Source organism: Coenobita brevimanus, chromosome 50 (genome assembly GCF_032717465.1).
Source record: "Coenobita brevimanus isolate Jiangsu-jjx chromosome 50, ASM3271746v2, whole genome shotgun sequence".
In the NCBI taxonomy this organism is placed as follows: domain Eukaryota; kingdom Metazoa; phylum Arthropoda; class Malacostraca; order Decapoda; family Coenobitidae; genus Coenobita; species Coenobita brevimanus.
Window position 1 is genome coordinate 20,409,750 of NC_137003.1, and position 19,182 is coordinate 20,428,931.

Here is a 19,182-nt window from a genome sequence, read left to right on the forward strand (position 1 = left end):
ATCTCTGCGTACTGATAATGGAGGAAGGTCCTGCGTAATGGCAGGATTATTGATTAATCTAATGGCTTTATTATGAATTTTACCCAACTGCCTCAATGCAACCGCTCCACATCCACTCCACAGTGGTGAACAGTATTCGATCTGAGAAAGCAAATGACTTTTGTATACTGTGGCTATCTGCTCGTCAGTGAAGAACTCACGAACTCTGTACATAAGTCCCATTTTTTTGTAAGCATTTTTAGCAAGGGATTTAACATAAGCTGTCCAGCTTAGGTTGGAGTTTAGAGTAACACCTAGGATATCAATTGTAGTGGATATGGGAATATTGACGTCATTTAAAATTATGTGAGAGTCTGAGGGATTCTTTCTGTTGGAGAAATTAATGTATTTAGTTTTCTGAGCATTAAATGAAGCTCGAGCGGCCGAGCACCACCACGGCACGCCAACCTGAACAACACATGTATACTTCTCGTGATTTACTGTTCAAAATTCGTTATTTAATCGAAACAAGGTATAATATATAGCAAAGTATCATTTGATAGATTTAATTATTTTCATATTTCATGTGTGTTGGTCATTTAGGCCATCAGGCCTGCTGTGATAATTTTTGTATTTAATGATGGTACAAAATTTTTCATTCCTCCAGAATATTCACCAGCCGCTAGATGATACATTTTGCTGCAATTATAAAACTAAATACTCTAGATCTAGCTACTTTTCCGCTGATTTGGCGACACTGATTAAAATCACACAGGACAGTATTTTCTCATGCAGTTTTAATGGTGAGGACACTTAGCTGTGAAGACAGAGAGTCAAATAAACTTGGATCTGAAGGGGCATTAGGGGAACGATAAACACAACAGAAATACTTAACTTTACCAAAAGAATTTAATTAGTATATGGAATAGTCGCAATAAGGACAATTAAATTTAGTAATCTCCTCCAGGACAATTTCTGATTTAGCAAGGCAACATACGCCTCCTTTAGGTCTGATATTTTGAATCAAGATATAACCAGGAAAGTTAAATCTAGCTTAATCAGATGTGGAGCTTACTTGTGTCTCTGTCAAAAATAACAGATCAGGGGATTCAAACTGGAGGAAATTTTGAACAGATTTGATGTTGGAGTGAAGTCTCCTAATATTGCAAAAGAAAATTTTACTGCACTGACAAACAGATTTAGGGCCCCGCAACACTGGAGGTGGCACAGTCGCTTGATGACGACCTGGAGGGCCCCTTGCAGTCGGACCAGCCCTGCCGGTGGTCACCCGAGAAACCACTGCACTAATTCCCAGTATAGCAGCAGACATGGTTCATTTTAAGGGGGGGAGAGCAGGGATGTGTTGTGGAATGTGTATGATATGCAATGACAAGAACGGTGTTTTATGGAGAGAGAATAGCTGGTTTAAGGCAATGTGATATAATATGGATGTGTGTGTTGTGTAAAGAGGGCAGCCTGATGCCCTCTGATGTTTGAAGCAGAAAGATGTGTAACCAGCTACCAAGGCCTAGAAGAGAAAATGGAATCCAGGCTATTCCCTGAGTTTCCCAATATCTTGGCGGTAGTACTTCCCTGGGCGGGGCTGCCTACCCCTAGTACTCTGAGAGAAGGAATAGGACTGAGTTGAAGAGTGATCGGTATGGAATTGGAGTGTAGACGGAGAAGGGGTCGGCCGAGGAGACGTTGGATGGACTGTATACATCAAGATATTATGGAGAAGAATATAGAAAGGGATGTATTTCGAGATGTGGGAGAATGGAGACGAAAACAGTGACCCCATATAAACATAGGCAACACTGCGGAAGAAGAAGAAAAGTAGGAGAGGTAAGGAATGTAATATAATAATACGGTAATAATAGCATAATGATAATGAAAATAATAATAATAATAAATGTTATATTAATAATGATAATAATAATAATAATAATAATAATAATAAAGAAGAAGGTACAGGAGGTAAGAATGGCGGAGAGTATCAACTGGGACTGTGTTCATATCGGCAGGGAATGTGTGAATCCATATTTTAAACTAAGACTGACGATAGAAAGCCAGATAGTGGAGAGACCAATAGTGGAAAGACATTGTGGAGAGATACTGTATAAGAAGAACTGTGTGATATATATATATATATATATATATATATATATATATATATATATATATATATATATACAGGTAAGCCCTTAATTCACACGAGGGTTACGTTCCCAGACCCTTCGCGTATGTGGTAAATTCGCGTATATGTTCTGCCCATGTGTGCACGTAATTACGCATGTGTATTAAGTGTATTACATCTGAATAATACTGTTATGCACTACATACACCTAATAAACTAGCATAAAGTAAGAAAAACAACAATAATGTAAGAAATTTACCACTGAAAGCTGAGAAGCACAGGTACAGGTGGAGACAGTATCAGTCTGGTGCCTCCCGTATGCTACATTCTCTACCTTCTTTATTGTACGAACAGTTGACTCATTCACTCCAAACATACGGTTCCAAGACAATTCACAGGTGTAGGTGGAGACACTTTAGCACAGTCCGAATCACTAGCTCTCACTGCCTCCCGTATGCTATGTTCTGCCTTCTTTATTGTACGAAGAGTTGACTCATTCACCCCAAACATGCGATTCCAAGACAATTCACCGTCAAAACATGGACGATTCCCCATCAGGACAATTCGCACCCTGGACGATTTCCCGTCATTCTATAAACATACGTATTATTGATTAATTAATACTTTAATAACTAATTTTCAGGGGGATTTTATAACTCATGTAAGTAAAAAACTAGTATACTCTACTTGCTAAATAAACTGGTATGTAAATAAATGACGGGGAATCGTCCTGACGGCGAATTGTCACCGACATTCCTTTACTAAGTTTGCCTAACACTTTAACTTTCTCTGTCAGCGACATCACCTAACGAGTCCATTTTGGTGTGTTACCACATGCATCACTAGCAATATGCTTAGGCCCCATGTTGGCAAACAAGGCAAGCAATCACTGGAAGGCAGAAAAATAAGCCATAAATGACGACTCGCGAGTCAAGCACGGTTCGACCGTCAGATTCAAACTGACTGTGTGTGCATGGTAGGCCGACCTTCCGCACACACACACACACACACACACACACACACACACACACACACACACACACACACATGTATGCACACGGGCAGTAGGTAGGCATGCTGGGAGGAGTTAATAACTAATTTTCAGGGGAATTTTATAACTCATATAAGTAAAAAACTTACTGAAAGCTGACAACCACAGGCGTTGGTGGGTGGTAGAGTGGGTGGTGGAGCAGGGATTTACTGAGTGGTGGGAGGAGGAGTCGACGGGTCATCGACCTTATCTTCCTCAACATCATCCTCGTCACTTTGGATGACTGGGGTTGTAGACTGATTGGGGGATGTACGTGATGAACGCTGGCTGAAGAACATTGTTATTTTAAGTTGAGATACAGCTCGCTTCATGTCACCGAAGATTTGCCGGTAACAAGCAAAAGCATTTTCAGCCTATTCTGTACACTTAAGGGATCTTATCATGTTGGGGTCTATGTTGTAAAAATGTTCTGTTACTGCCTTCAGCATCCTTAAACCCTCAGCCAAGTTATCTAGCGTCAACTGAGACGCAGGCGAGCCATCATCAACCTTCTCATCCTCCTCATCCTTCTCAGTAGACTGAGTCAGCTCCACCAGATCCTCGTTTGTTAACCCTACTCTGTGACTCTCCAGCAGTTCCTTCACTTCCTTTTCATCCATATCGTCAAATCCTTCCCCACCAATCTATCGTGCCAGTGATACGATGTGGGAGGCAGTGGATTTTTTTGAGACAGACTCAAACCCCTTAAATTCCTGAACACATTCTGGCCACAATTTTTTCCAACATGCATTCACTGTGTGTGGTTTTATTTCGTCCAAGGCCCCCTTGATCGTCTGAAGGCAGTCGGCGATGCTGTAGTCCTTCCACATCTGCATGACGGACTTATTCTCATCCTCCATCCCAGCCACAATGCGCTGCATGCACTTTTTGGTGTAATGTGCCTTAAAAGCGCGATTAACACCTTGATCCAGGGGTTGAATTAATGAAGATGTGTTAGGGGGGAGGTAGAGGATCTTAACACCCTCAGTTTCAAGTTCGTGGGCTGGTGGATGTCCAGGGGTATTATCCAAGATGAGGAGGACCTTGAAGTCAAGCTTTTTATTACACAGATAATTACACACTTCAGGTAAGAAGTTGGAGTGGTACCAGTCCTTCAGGAGAGGCTGGGTAGCCCATGCCTTAGCGTTTGCCATCCAGAAGACAGGTAGCTGCTTCTTGTCTTTTCCTTTAAGGGCACGAGGATTCTGAGCCCTGTAAATTAAGCCCGGCTTAATCATAAAACCAGCTGCATTGCAACAGAACATCAGCGTAAACCGATCTTTGGCTGCCTTGAATCCTGGGGCATGGGTCTCCTGACGGCTGAGGAAGGTCCTGGCAGGCATCTTTTTCCAGAAGAGAGCAGTTTCATCCATGTTGAAGACCTGCTCTGGCACGTAGCCTCCCTCACATTCAGGGAGAGAGATGGAGCCTCTGTGGTACAGTGGCAGAGTGTGTGCGTTTTGTACACAGGTGGGCCAGGGTTCGCGCCCCGCCAGGGTAATAAACTTTGGAAGTGTTCACCCGGTCACGTACTTCATTGGGGGACACAAGGGGTGCTGTGGTTGAACCAGTGTCGCTTACTGTAAAGTATGCTTGCACCCAGTCGGCTTGCACGGGCCGATTACACTTGGTTCACAGACTACACACACATCCAAACCCACTCCAACACTACAATTACACTTATAAGCACTTCTCACCCTACATGCAATCTCTACCAGAGAGCCGAAGCCACTTGATAGAGATACATTGGCTGTATCCTCTCGACTTCGGTCGGGATAGGCCGGTCCTGCAGTGGATACTCAAACAGCTGATGATGATGATGATGATGATGATGATGATGACAGAGAGAGAGAGAGATCTGTAAATAGTGCTCAACTTCAAACTCATCTGGGGTATCTTATGTGCTACAGAACGGTTCAGTCTGTTAGTGTGGGCATGGACGTGGCAGTTGGAATTTGATGCAGGGTAGACACTGATAACGCTGAGTCGTCCTCCCAGCACACAAAAAAATCGCCAAGCAGAGTTCAAGACGATCGTGTTATACAGACCATCCTGTATATTAAAAAAAAAAAAAAAAAAAGTAATGCCATGTGAAAGTGGAAGGAATGGGGAGCACTTTGTGCATGTTTGATTTGGATGTGAAAATGTTGAATGCTGTGAAAAGTTTTAATGCTTTTATGTTTAGAGGAGTAGACTGTAGCACCAGTCGAACAAGGCAATACTCCCAAGGTGAATGGAATGCTGATGACAGGGAGAGCTGGAGCTCCCGTTTCATCAGCCCCTGGGACTAGCTCCTGATCATCCCCCTTTGCTGAACTTTTTCAGTGTCTCAGTAACAGAGTAGACCAGCATGCACTCCAATCCAAGTTTCTTTAACTATCAACACCAAACTACATGTACAGTGTACTACACTTTTTTCCAAAATTAAGAAAAAAAATAATGGCTTCACATTACATAGCCTCGGAGTCCCCGGGGGTGAGGGCATAAATGCCTCTACCTTCCGCCCCTCTCCCGGTGACAACTCGAGCTGCCTGGAACCACTGTCTGACTCACGTCTTCATTTCTGCAACATTCGCGGCCTTTCCTCTAACTTTCGCTCTGTTGAGCACCACATCTCCTCATCTAAACCTCACCTTCTTTTCCTAACTGAGACTCAGCTGTCTGAGGCAACTGAAAGCAAACCCTTTTCTGTATCCTCCTACTTTCTGTACACTCATTTCAAAGCCAAAGGTGGCTATTGTGTATATATATGCAATGACTTATTTTGCTCTCATGTTCCTGAGCTCGATTCTTCCGAATTCTCTACGCTCTGGCTTCGGCTTTCCTGTCATTCTCTGACAAAATATATCTGCACTGTTTATTTCTCCCATAATTCTACTGACTGTCAAAAATTCTTTGACTATCGTACTTCTATGATGGAATACTTTCCATCCATTTCTCCTTTCTCTGAAATCTCCATTCTGGGAGATTTCAATGTTCACCACCACCTTTGGCTTTCCTCTCCTTTCACTGATCCACCTGGTGAACAAGCCAACATCTTTTCTACCCTTAATGACCCAGAGCAGCTTATACAGCACCCTACCCGTATCCCTGATCGCCTTGGAGAGAGCTCCAACATACTTGACCTCTTCCATACAACTTATCCTGCTGCTTACACTGTTAATCTTTCCTCTCCGTTGGGCTCCTCCAATCATAACCTTATTACCTTAACCTGTCCTATCACTCTGGTACGGCCTGTGGACCCTCCAAAGAAATGTCAACTGTGGCACTTTGGAGCTGCAGATTGGGAGGCCCTCAGGAAGAACTTTTTTTATTTTCCTTGGAATGATTATTGTTTCCATGGCCAGGAGTCATCAGAGTGTGCCTTGTGCACCTTGCCAAAAACCTTTCTAACAACTTTACCTCATCATCCTTCTATCCTCTTTTCTACTCTGATGGCTCTGTAGCTATTTCTTCTACTGATAAAGCAGATCTTTTCGCAAAGACTTTCTCCTCCAAATCCACCCTAGACGATTCCGGTGCTGTTCCTCCATCACTTCCCCCTTCTGACTTCCTCATGGCTGACATTAAAATGTCTTCACCTGAAGTATTCTCTGCCATCACAGGCCTCAATAATAACAAGGCATATGGGCCTCTTGGAGTCCCTCCTGTTGTCCTCAAGAACTGTGTTTCTGTGCTTACACCCTGCCTAGGTAAACACTTTTGCCTTTGTTTGTCAACTTGTACCTTTCCTTCTTCCCGGAAGTTTGCTCTCACTCAGCCAGTCCCAAAGAAGGGTGACCATTCCCAACCCTCTAACTATCGTCCAATTGCTTTAACATCCTCTGTCACAAAAGTTTTCGAGTCAATTCTTAACAGAAATATTTTAAACCATCTTTCCTATCACAGCCTTCTTTCTGATCGTCAATATGGGTTCCGTAAAGGATGCTCCACTGGCAATCTTCTCACCTACCTTTCAGACTCCTGGTCATCCTCCTTTCGGGACTTTGATGAAAGCTTTGCCGTTGCACTTGACATCTCAAAGGCTTTCGATCGAGTCTGGCATAAATCTTTAATTTCCAAACTGCCCTCTCACGGTTTCTATCCTTCAATCTGTACCTTCATCTATAGCTTCCTTTCTTGTCGTTCTATAGCTGCTGTTGTAGACGGCCATCGTTCTTCTCCTAGATCAATCAACAGTGGTGTTTCTTAGGGCTCTGTCCTATCACCAACTCTCTTCCTTTTATGTATCAATGACCTTCTAAGCTGTACATCTAACCCTATCCACTCATACGCTGATGACTCCACCCTTCACCTTTCCATTCAGTTCCCGCAACATACATCTCAGCAGTTACTTCAATAAACTAGGGACGAGGCTATGGCACACCTAATGTCTTACCAGGCTTGTATCTCTGACTAGAGAAAAAATAACCTTGTTTTTAATGCATCAAAGACTCAGTTCTTACACCTATCAACCCGACAAACTCTTCCACAGGTGTACCCACTAATGTTTTATAATATTCAGCTTAATCCTGGATCATCCTTGAACATGCTTGGGGTTTCATTCACTCGGGACTTATCATGGAAAGATCATATTACATCTCTTGTTAAATCTGCTTCCAAGAGATTAGGTGTGCTAAGCCGACTCTGTTCCTTCTAAACCCCTGCACAACTGTTGACTCTATTCACGGGTTTTATCTGCCCCTGTGTGGAGTACAGCATTCATGTGTGGGGAGGCTTCCCATATACAGCTCTTCTCAATAGGGTGGTTTCAAAAGTTTTTCTTCTCATTAACTCTCCTCCTCTTACTGGCTTCCATCAACCTTTGTCTCTTCGCCGCATTGTTGCATCTTTATCTCTTTTCTATCGCTACTTCAATGGTCACTGCTGCTCTGAACTGTTTGTTTGCATCCCTCCACCTCTACGACGTAGCTCCCGTCTAGCCGCAAACTCACATCCCATTTTCTGTCCATCTCTCTAATGCAAGAGTTAACCGTTACTCAGGTCAGCTATGGAGCTGTCTCCCTCTGTCTGTATTTCCTGCTGCCTATTATCTCCAGTCTTTCAAACGCAGTGTGTCCAGGCATCTCGAAATGATCGAGTCTTGAATTTGACTCTCTCTTGCATTTTGTTTTTCTCTCGGAAGGAACGCTTATTGCGGGCTCGTGGCCTTTGGTTCCTTCATCCTAGCATAAAAAGAACTACTTATGTGTAAAAGTTGATGGATTTCTATGTGAGTGTTTCAATATTGGTGTCAGTGTGAGGCACGATGATGATGTTGTTGATAATGATGATAATGATGATGATGATGGCTGGCTGACTATCTTCACCTGTCTCGGTGCTTTAAGAAAACTTGCTAATTTTGTGTCCCAAGCAATGGTGATGATACTGTATTCTTATCACTTTCCTAATGAAATCTTACTAGTATCTAGCTATTCATTCAGTGACTTCCATTGCTCTGGAATTGGTTTGAACTATGACTCCAGGAAAAAAAAAAAAAAAAAACTACATGGTGTCGTTTGATCTTTGACACTGATTGAATGTTAAGACCACAGACTGAGAGCAAAACAGTAGCCCGTCGAAGAATGTTATAGCAGAAACCGTAACTTGCACCAAACCCGTCCAGCAATGCTCTGACAGTTTTCTAAATTCATTTCCCATTGACACTAAAGCGAAATGTAAGAAAGAAAACAGAGGAAGGAATTTACCAAGTTGAATTTTCCATGGCAATTGTAATAAACGGAAAGTTAGTCATATTTCTCTTGATTTATGTATTAATGTATTCATATCTATCAAAACAGTAATTATTTAATTTTTCCCCGAAACAGAATAAAACCAAATGAAATGCGAATACCAGACACAGCAAGTGCGAGGATGAGAGGCATCAGATTATGATTTTTACTTTACATCTTTGAAAATTTAAGTAACCCACGAATTGCTCTTATCACGACAGTTTCATTACCTTTATTAATTTGTACACAGGAAAATGAACCGTGGTAAAACATTCACGAATACTGTCATGGCCCAACGCGCCAAGTTCGTGCAGCTCTGGGCGGAGGGACTGTCACTACGTGCCATAGCCGAGGTGACAGGCACCAGCAGCACCACAGTCAGGCGTTGGGTGAGGCGATGGTATAGAGACGGAGACCTGTGCACGAGGAAAACGGGGTTCAGGTCATCAGAGAAATCCGAGGTCAAGGCTTACCTCCTACCCCTAACCGAAGCATATGTCGACGCATTGAGGGTCCACCCTAGCCCCTCACATCAGACGCGATCACCATATATATCACATGACTCCAAAGACTTATGCCATTATAATGTGATATCTCACCCTGCTGTACAATTTTATGCACATTATTTTTATCAACCATCACCATAGATATATAAAGTGGACAGATCTGCCTCCCGAAATATATAATCAATATGCAGCATTTTATTTGATACTGGGCAATATTACTTTAGTATTCTGAACAGTAGGTAATGCGAAGCATATATAGTGCAGGGCAGTAAGGAAAAATTCAAAAACTTCAAAACCTGACTGTACCACTTTATATATCGAGTTTTGTACCATTTAAAACTGTCATTCCCCCTTCCTTGAGATAACAATACCTTCATAGAAACACTGTAATTGACCCCTTCACTTTGCCAGAGTCTTCATGAGCACAATAAACTATCTGATGACCTTGAAAATAAAATGGACAAAAGACCATGATGTTAAAGAAGAAAGTGGATATTTTAATATCCTTTACTTATACAGATCTCTCTCTAGTTCAATAAGGTGTGTGTGTGTGTGTGTGTGTGTGTGTGTGTGTGTGTGTGTGTGTGTGTGTGTGTGTGTGTGTGTGTGTGTGTGTGTGTGTGTGAAGTAAAGATGCTGCTTTATCTCCAGCAAGGGTGAATGAGGAAGATGAGGGTCCTGAAGATATGCATATTCCTGATACACGTCTTTTTCCTGCTGGACATTGATGGACTAAAGGTTTCAGGTAAGTGGCAATGCAGATTAATTTCACGTCAACAGAAATACAGATTAATTTCTAGTGGGGGACACAGACTGACAAATGAGGAAGTGAGGGAGCGTTGTGGTGTAGATGTGGATGTACTAGAAAGCGTTAGGAGAAACACATTGAGGTGGTTTGGCCATGAGGAGAGGATGGAGAGAGAGAGACTGACGAGGAGAGTGTATGTGAATGAGATGGAGGGGGGAGAGGGAGGGAGAGGCCAAGGATGAGATGTAGTGATGGAGTGGAGAGGTATTTTTGAGAGGGGGGGGGGATATGAGCTGGGAGCAAGACAAAGAAATGGAGGGGACAGGGCGACATGGAGGCGATTTGTTTGTGGCCATCCCTTACAGGATTAAGGCGTCTGGCAATAGATAGAGAGATAGGATAGCAATGAAGATTATTTCCAAGTAAGTAACTAAGCCGATATATGAAAAGCTTTCTCACTCGTCCCATAATTTAGATGAGCATAGAAAATAGAAATACGATAATATTCAGCAGCTTTCTTTGTGTGAACGGAACCAAAGTGCTGTTCCTTGGCTCCTTGAGTATCGTTGCTATTGCGTTTATGAAATATTCTACAGACGGTGAGATGTCCTCTGTAACGGACTCCTCAGTATTCTGTTATTTGTACAGTCACCTGAAGGCAGCTCTACATCTAGTGATTGAATGGTGTCTGCCCACACTTACCACAAAATAATAATTCAAAACATTAAAAACAGTATATGAGATATAATACCTATCAACTACGAATGCGTTAGAATTTAAAAGTTGAAAAACATTGTTTTTCATGTAATCTAAATATATAACAACAAATGACACCTGACAGACACATTATATAATACAGATGGGAGTGGTGAAGTGGCTACGGTTGGGGCACTGAATGCTGTACTTGCACCAACACAGCATTCTGATTCCAGTGTCTTTATTGTCACCAACACAAACTCTCCAGTAAGTAGATAAATTAAATGGTTTTACTATTACTCCAGTAATACATGAATACTGTTTAGGATTTTTTTTTTCTTTTCATGTAAATATAATAATCAATACATTTTTATAAGCATCAGTGACCTTAGTTTGCAGGTGTGAATGGTGTTGTAGCGCCGTGGGGTTTGGGGGTGTTCAAGGTGGCGGTGGACGACCATGACGCTAACGTGACGCAGGCACAGCTCTCCCGGGTGGTTGGCCAGGCACGCCGGGTAGGTCACTTTCTCATTACTGTTGAGGCAGGTAGATCACTCTCAAATTACTGCTGTGGTTGGTAGGCCACTCTGACATTACTGCTAAGGCTGGTAGGTCACTTTCACATTGCTGCTGAGGTGGGTAAATCACTCTCACATAACTGCTGAGGTGGGTAGGTCACTCTGACATTACAGAAGAGGCTGGTAGGCCACTCTCACACTACTGCTGAGGCGAGTAAGTCACTCTCACACTACTGCTGAGGCGAGTAAGTCACTCTCACATTACTGCTGTGGCGGGTAGGTCACTCATGTTAATGCTGAGGCGGGTTGGTCACTCTCTACAAACATCCTTGTACAAAGAGGTTCTTCTGTTGTGACATCGCCATGAAAGCTCTGGTGTGAAGCTCAACAGCCTGGAGTAACTGCATGCAACGTCAACATTAGAATAAATTTTCTATTGTTGCTGCTTAACCCCGGTCTGTTTGGCCGAACGGATCCGTCTAACACATGTTAGCAACTGTTTCTGTGGGACCGTCCAACGAGTAAAACACATATACAGTGTAAGGAACCGGTGCCCCCTTGTGGCAGACAGCACCTCACCAGGGTCGGCCCAAGCTCCATCCCCACGACGAGGTGTAGAACTATATATCGAGATCTGGCTCCCGGATGGACGCCACAGATGCTTCTCTCCACCGATGGTACACAGCGCCACCACGTGTAGGCTCCTCCTCTGCACCTTTAAACACAATGAAAACCGTCAACAGAAAGGCAGATGATGCATGGTAGACAGAGTGTCTTTGTTCAAGAAAATCGTTGAAAAGGCGTGTGAGTTCTGCTGCCCTGGAACTCGATTAGAGGAATGATGTTATGGGATAGGAGATTCGCCACCAAAGGTATTTTGTGTCTCTGGTCAAAGACAAAGGTATACAGTATATTCAGTTACGAAATAATTTTAATCTAAACACGGTACAGATACTTTTGCTTTACATTCACTAAATGGTGAGGTATCATTAAACTGGGACTAGTATGGGATGGGAGATTCACACCAAAGGTATTTTATGTCCCTGGTCAAAGATATACAGTATATTCAGTTACGAAATAATTAATTTTAATCTAAACACGGTACAGATACTTTTGCTTTACATTCACTAAATGGTGAGGTATCATTAAACTGAGACTAGTAACACCTATCCAGTAGTAATTCATAATATTTCCTTATTGTATCTTAATATGGCAGAAGTAACAAAACTTTCAATTAAGTATAAATGAATTTACAGTTTAAATTTTGATAGCAGAGAACTTTGAAAGCACCACATTATATTTTTTCTTGACTGGGAATATCAATCAAATACTTTGCATCATACGTAAGTTATTTCAACTACAAAAGAGTACGCTTCGCAAATTTTTATTATTAGGAAAGAATAGCCAGGCCATGCTTAACTGAGCCTACATGTAAGGTAAGTGCAACTTTAGTCTCCACACTGACGGCATAATTTATATTTTTGTTTATTAGAAAACATTTATATATTAGTGTTAAATATTGCATTGTGCTCCATAATTTGTACAAAATTGTTAGCATTAATAAACATTCTTGTAATATTGTATTTATGGACTGTAAACTCATATATTAAGTGTTGGCACCAGCAGCTGCGGCAGGTGTCACGGTCCGTGACGGTAGTGGTGATCAGTGACGACCCAGCCTTCCTCTCCGCCTTCATCCAGTTGTCTCTCAATGTTTACCTCCTGGTGTGGTCAACGAGGCTTATTGTTCTCACTCGTCTACCATTTCTCCGCCTCCGTCATCTCCGCAAGAGTCTGGCTGTGACAAACTCCATGTTGCTCATTATCTCCACTGTGCCAAAGCCTAAGTTAGCTGAAACTTTAGACTTATCAGTGGTAGTAGTATATGATTTGCACGTATGGTTAACCTATTTATGAGTAAGAAGTTTTGTTATCCACCAATTAGTTATTTCCTTTCTCTTCTGCTATTCTTTTTTGTACACTTGAATAACAAAACACGCATTTGTAAGCCTCGAATTTTTCATTTCTATACTTTGTCTTGAGATATATCATTATCATTTCTTCTAAGTAAGGTATTTCCTCATTCTTGTAGTGCTTCCTTATTTCCTTTCCCATGACCTTTTTCAGGTGCAGTGTATATATAGAAGAGCCCTATAGGTCCCTCGAGAACAGTCCAATACTGATCGCCTTCTGGATTGCCCAGCGAAACCTTACACTCACCTCACATTTCCCTCTCTTCCCGGAGAAATACAACACGTGAGTTTTTTCTGTGTGTGTGTGTGTGTGTGTGTGTGTGTGTGTGTGTGTGTGTGTGTGTGTGTGTGTGTGTGTGTGTGTGTGTGTGTGTGTGTGTGTGTGTGTGTGTGTGTGTGTGTGTGATGTTAACTTAAATAAGTAAAAATATATATATATCCTGGTATATAAAAACAACACCTAATTATTTCTCACTGTTCCATGAGCTTTACCCCTTTCAACACTTTGTTATGGACATCAGAGAGAGTCTGATATGCATCCTGTCCTTCCCACAAGCATAAGCTCATAATGCCAGAATGCGATATGGTCATAGTCCCTTTATTCAGTGCCAACATAATATGATAAAACTAACCACCAAACCACTTCCTCTTCACTATACTCTTCTGAAGTCCCTTTCACCATAACACAGTATCTCGTCTCATAAATCCCATCCTTACTACGCGATCAGACCTCACTCTAACCCCAACAAAAGATCTCTACACATACCCAGGTGATACATTTGTTCCTGCAGTTCACTGGGGTTTACGTCAAAATTAACTTGCCTCTACAGCAGGAAGAACAACGAAGAAAGAAACCTGTACTGTACACTGGGGAAATCATCTCACATAATGCCAGTATGTAGTGGTATGCTGCCTGACTCACACCTGCGAGTCCCGGGTTAGATTCCCGGCATATTGGCAGTACGTTAGAGGAAGAAGAACATTGTTACAGACATAATTTGCAAAAAAAAAATGGGAACACTTTTAAAAAGAGAACAAAGATTCTCCCAGACAAAAAAAAAAAAAAAATGTGCATTAAAAAGGGCAATACACCAAAAAAAAAAACAAAAAAACTACATAACGAATTTTTCGTTTCCTTGATTGCATTAATTTTGTTTTCGGTAGGCTGTCACAGCGCCCTCAGCTGCTAGTAGCGAGACTGTTAGTGATGCCGCACACCAAGACAGTAAATGACCCCACGGCACCCGGGGGAAAAAGAATTGTTGACCCGAGGGGAAGTCTGGCAGAAACTGTTGCCAAAGCCATGAATTTTACGTAAGTTTAAGATTTCTGTGCACGTTGTGACTGCCAGTTATGTGCAAGAATATTAATAGCCAGTGCAGGGTACAGATTATGCCGAAGGTTTATGATTTCTGTGATTTCAAAGGGTTATATATAAGTGTAAACACACGGGTGAGCCTGAATTCATTTGGACTGCTTTAAGCAGGCATAGTCTGAAGCGGTCAGCCAGTCTGTATCATACAGGTTTCCGGATAAAACGAGTCCAGGCTATACCTACAGGGTGTCCCGGGAGGTAAGTCAGAAACTTTGGGAAATGACAGATGAGGGAATTCTAAGTAAAAAATGTTAAATGAACATGTGTCCAAATCTCAACCGTTACGGAGCTACAATTACTGATGACCTTATGGGTGAATTATGAAGGAGACCATTTTCGCCCATTAGGTCATCAGTAATTGTAGCTCCGTAACGGTTTAGATTTGGGCACATGTTCATATAACATTTTTTGCTTAGAATTCCCTCATCTGTCATTTCCCAAAGTTTTTGACTTACCTCCAGGGACACCATATATATATATATATATATATATATATATATATATATATATATATATATATATATATATATATATCCTGAACAGAGTAAAGTATGTCGAATCCGTTGATCTTTCGTTTGGAGCACAGCAACCCAACGGTTCCTGGAATGGTATGGTTGGTATGATACAGAGAAAAGTAAGTATAATAATATATATATATATATATATATATATATATATATATATATATATATATATATATATATATATATATATATATATGAGTGTGTGTATTTGTGTGTGTACATGTGTTTGTGAGCATTTTTTTAATGGGAAGAAGAAGGAACCAAAGGCTGAGCCTATAAAGCAGTTCATTCCTAGAAAAAAAAATATGAAAAAGAGAGCCAAATTCAAGATTCTTTCATTTCGAGATGCCTGGACACACTGCGTTTGTAAGACTGGAGATCATAGGAAGTAGGAAATATAGACAGAGGGAGACAGTTCGAGAGATGACCTGTTGCATAAATGAAAGATTGGGAGTAACGGTTAACTCTTGCATTAGAGAGTTGGACAGAAAAGGGATGAGAGTTTGTTGCTAGATGCGTGCTACGCATTCGTTGTAGAGGTGGAGGGATGCAAGCAGACAGTTCAGAGCAGCAGTGACCATTGACGTGGCAGTCGAAAAGAGATAATGATGCAAAAGTGTGACAAAGAGACAGGGGTTGAAGGGAGCCAGTAAGAGGAGGAGAGCTGATGAGACGAAAAGTCTTTGACTCCAGCCTATTGAGAAGAGCTGTATGTGGGGAGCCTCCCCACTCATGAGAGTTGTACTCTAAACAGGGGTGAATAAAACTCATGTATGAAGTCAACAGCCAGGGTAAAGAAGGAACGGAGTCGGCTTAGCACACCTAATCTCTTGGAAGCAGATTTTACAAGGGATGCAATATGATCTTTCCAAAATAAGTCCCGAGGGAATGAAACCCCAAGCATGTTCAGTGATGACGCAGGATTGAGCTGGATGTTAAACATTAGTGGATACTCCTGTGGAAGAATTGATAGGTGTAAAAACTGAGTTTTTGATGCTTTAAGAACAAGGTTATTATTACACCAGTCAGAGATACGAGCCAAGTCAGACATCAGGTGTGCTACAGCCTCATCCCTCATTTGTTGATGTAACTGCTGAGATGGGCATTGCTTAAACCGAATGGAAAAGCGAAGGGTTGAATCGTTAGCGTATGAGTGGATAGGGTTAAATGTACAACTTAGAAGATAACTGATGAATAAAAGAAAGAGAACGAGTTAGTGATAGGACAGAGCCCTAAGGAACACCACTGTTGATTGATCTAGGAGAAGAACGATGAAAGGAAGCTATAGATGATGGCACAGATAGAATGATAGAAACCGTGAGAGGGCAGTTTGAAAATTAAAGATTTATGCCAGACAGATCGAAAGCCTTTAGATGTCAAGTGCAACGGCAAAGCTTTCGCCAAGTCCCGAAAGGAGGATGACCAGGAGTCTGAAAGGTAGGTGAGAAGATCGCCAGTGGAGCGGCCCTGACGGAACCCATACTGATGATCAGAAGGAAGGTTGTGATAGGAAAGATGCTTTAAAATTTTTCTAGTAAGAATTGACTTGAAAACTTTTGAGACACAGGATGTTAAAGCAATTGGACGATAGTCAGAGGGTTGGGAATGGTCACCATTCTTTGGACTGGCTGAATGAGAGAAAGCTTCCAGCAAGAAGGAAAGGTATAAGTTGAAAGACAAAGGCGAAAGAGTTTACCTAAGCAGGGTGTAAGCACAGAAGCATAATTCTTGAGGACAACAGGAGGGACTCCATCAGGCCCATATACCTTGTTAGTATTGAGGCCTGTGATGGCAGAAAATACATCAGCTGAGGAAATTTTATAGTTATGTCAACCATAAGGAAGTCCAAGGGGGGAAGCTATGGAGGAACAGCACCGGAATCGTCTAAGGTGGAATTGGAGGAGTGATCTGCTTTATCAGTAGAAGGAAGAAGTGAACTGAAGATATCTGCTTTATCAGTAAAAGGAATAGTTACAGAGCCATCAGAGTAGAAAAGAGGAGGGAAGGTTGATGAGGTAAAGTTGTTAGAAAGGTTTTTGGCAAGGTGCCAGAAGGAGGGGGAAGAATTCGAGTTGGAGAGCTGAGAGCATTTAGTACGGATGAAAATATTTTAGCAATGCGAAAAACAAACTTCGCACGATTCCAGGCAGAAACATAAAAAAGATATGATTTACTGTAGGGGTGGTCTGGGTCTGGTTCCTTTATACAGTAAGCCCTCTCCTTGTTGCAGACAGCATTAGAACAGGCATGATTAAACCAAGGCTTTCTTGCATTAGTCAAAGGATGAGAAAGGAATGTATGCCTCCATTCCCGAGAGAATAAACTCCGTAATGCGCAAGGCACACTCAGATGGCTCCCGGCCATGGAAGCAATAATCATTCCAGGGAAAATCAAAGAAGTACTGCCTGAGGGCCTCCCAGTCTGCGGCTCCAAAGTGCCACAGACAACGTTTCTTTGAAGGGTTCACAGGCCGTACTGGAACGATAGGACAGGTTAAACTAATAAGGTTATGATTGGAGGAGCCCAACGGAGAGAAAAGATTACGAATGTAAGGACAAGGATTAGGTGTAAGGAAGAGGTCAGGTATGTTGGAGCTCTCCCCAAGGCAGTCAGGGACACAGATAGTGTGCTGTACAAGCTGGTCTAGGTCATTAAGGATAGAAAAGATGTAGGCTTGTTCACCAGGTGGATCAGTGAAAGGAGAGGAGAGCCAAAGCATCAGTGCATGTGAGCATCAGTGCGTCAAAGATGGAAAGATGGATACTTCTGCATAATAAATACAGATGATAGAAGGAATAGTTTTTTCTTATTTCTGATCAGAACCATTTTAGTTCTGTTTCTCTTGTCTCTGACATCTGCATTTTACGTAGTTTCAGTGCTCACCTCCAATTTCGGCGATCCTCCCCATGCACGATCCACCGGGTGTACAAGCTTAGATCTCCTCTGTTCATGATGACATGGGGAACTGGGAGAGACTCAGACAGCACTTCCTTGACTTTCCCCAAAAGTATTATAGACAGGATGAACTAGAACCATTTGACTGTGCAGGAAGCCTGGAAAAAGCTATCCTTTCAAAAAAATAAAAAAAGTGAACAGTAAAAAAGCCAAGTAATAGAACTGTTCTTCTCGATACACCTTGATGCATTGAGTTATAAAATGGAAGACAGAGACAGGAAATGCAGATCAAGGAAGACTATTCAAAGCTAAGCAGTAGTATATCTTGAAGGGTTAAGAGTACCAGTTAATTCTTGTGCCAAGTTGGATAGCAAAAGGGTGACAGTAAGTGCCATCTTTATCATTAATAATATCTGGCTTCAGAAGATCTAATATTAAACAAGAGGAGGATAATGTAATGCCCACAAGTCAGCTTTGACAGACAAATGTAGCCTACTTTTTTAGGGACACAGAGATTAGCGGTATCTACATTTTCTTTGGCATTTGTAGTATTGGTTTTATGACAACGAGAACAGTCCTTATTGTAAACAGTTGTCTAGGATATACCAGAACTTTTTCATTGTGTTAGTGTCTGGTGATAAAGTTTCATATCCACAGGAAGTTGAATTTTCTCCAGGACCCTTCATGATAAACGCTGCCCGCTCTGCAGTGATAGACATAACTTTTCCCATGTACATTGAACAACACGCTATGGCCGCACGCAAAGGAACCCCTGAAGTGGACCCCTGGGGTTTTGTTCTGCCACTGGGACCTTTTGTGTGGCTGGCCATCCTGACGTCACTGCTGGGGATGTTGGGTGCCATGGTGCTGCTGCCTTGGTGCCTCCCAGCCAAAGCAAACAGGCAGACCAGATTAGCCCTTAAAACAGCCAACTGTGTTCGAGTGCTCTTCTCTCAAAGTAAGACAGGTTTACAATGATACCTTTAGAAAAATATATTTATGGCCATATTGTAAGTTGCATAGAGGGCTTTGCAGCACCTCTTCCTTGCTAATTTAATTTGCATATGACTCCTTACCTTCTTCTCGTGTG

The 19,182-nt window shown here is 41.9% G+C and overlaps 1 protein-coding gene across 1 annotated transcript; it reads left to right on the top strand.

Annotated features, from left to right (window-relative positions):
- Positions 1-11,970: 11,970 nt before the first annotated feature.
- On the top strand, positions 11,971-16,310 carry LOC145399700 (uncharacterized). Its single transcript, XM_080272246.1, has 5 exons — positions 11,971-12,021; positions 12,949-13,172; positions 13,453-13,581; positions 14,463-14,612; positions 16,223-16,310. Exons 1-5 carry the CDS (start codon positions 11,971-11,973, stop codon positions 16,308-16,310), a joined length of 642 nt encoding a protein of 213 aa, XP_080128372.1.
- The last annotated feature ends 2,872 nt before the right edge of the window (positions 16,311-19,182 follow it).

Excerpts from the sequence above, each read along its gene's own strand:
- LOC145399700 (XM_080272246.1), top strand. The coding sequence starts at position 11,971 with ATGGACGCCACAGATGCTTCTCTCCACCGATGGTACACAGCGCCACCA. Across the intron at positions 12,022-12,948 it reads GGTACACAGCGCCACCACGT|CAGCTGCGGCAGGTGTCACG; the intron begins GTAGGCTCCTCC and ends TGTTGGCACCAG. Across the intron at positions 13,582-14,462 it reads TTCCCGGAGAAATACAACAC|GCTGTCACAGCGCCCTCAGC; the intron begins GTGAGTTTTTTC and ends TGTTTTCGGTAG.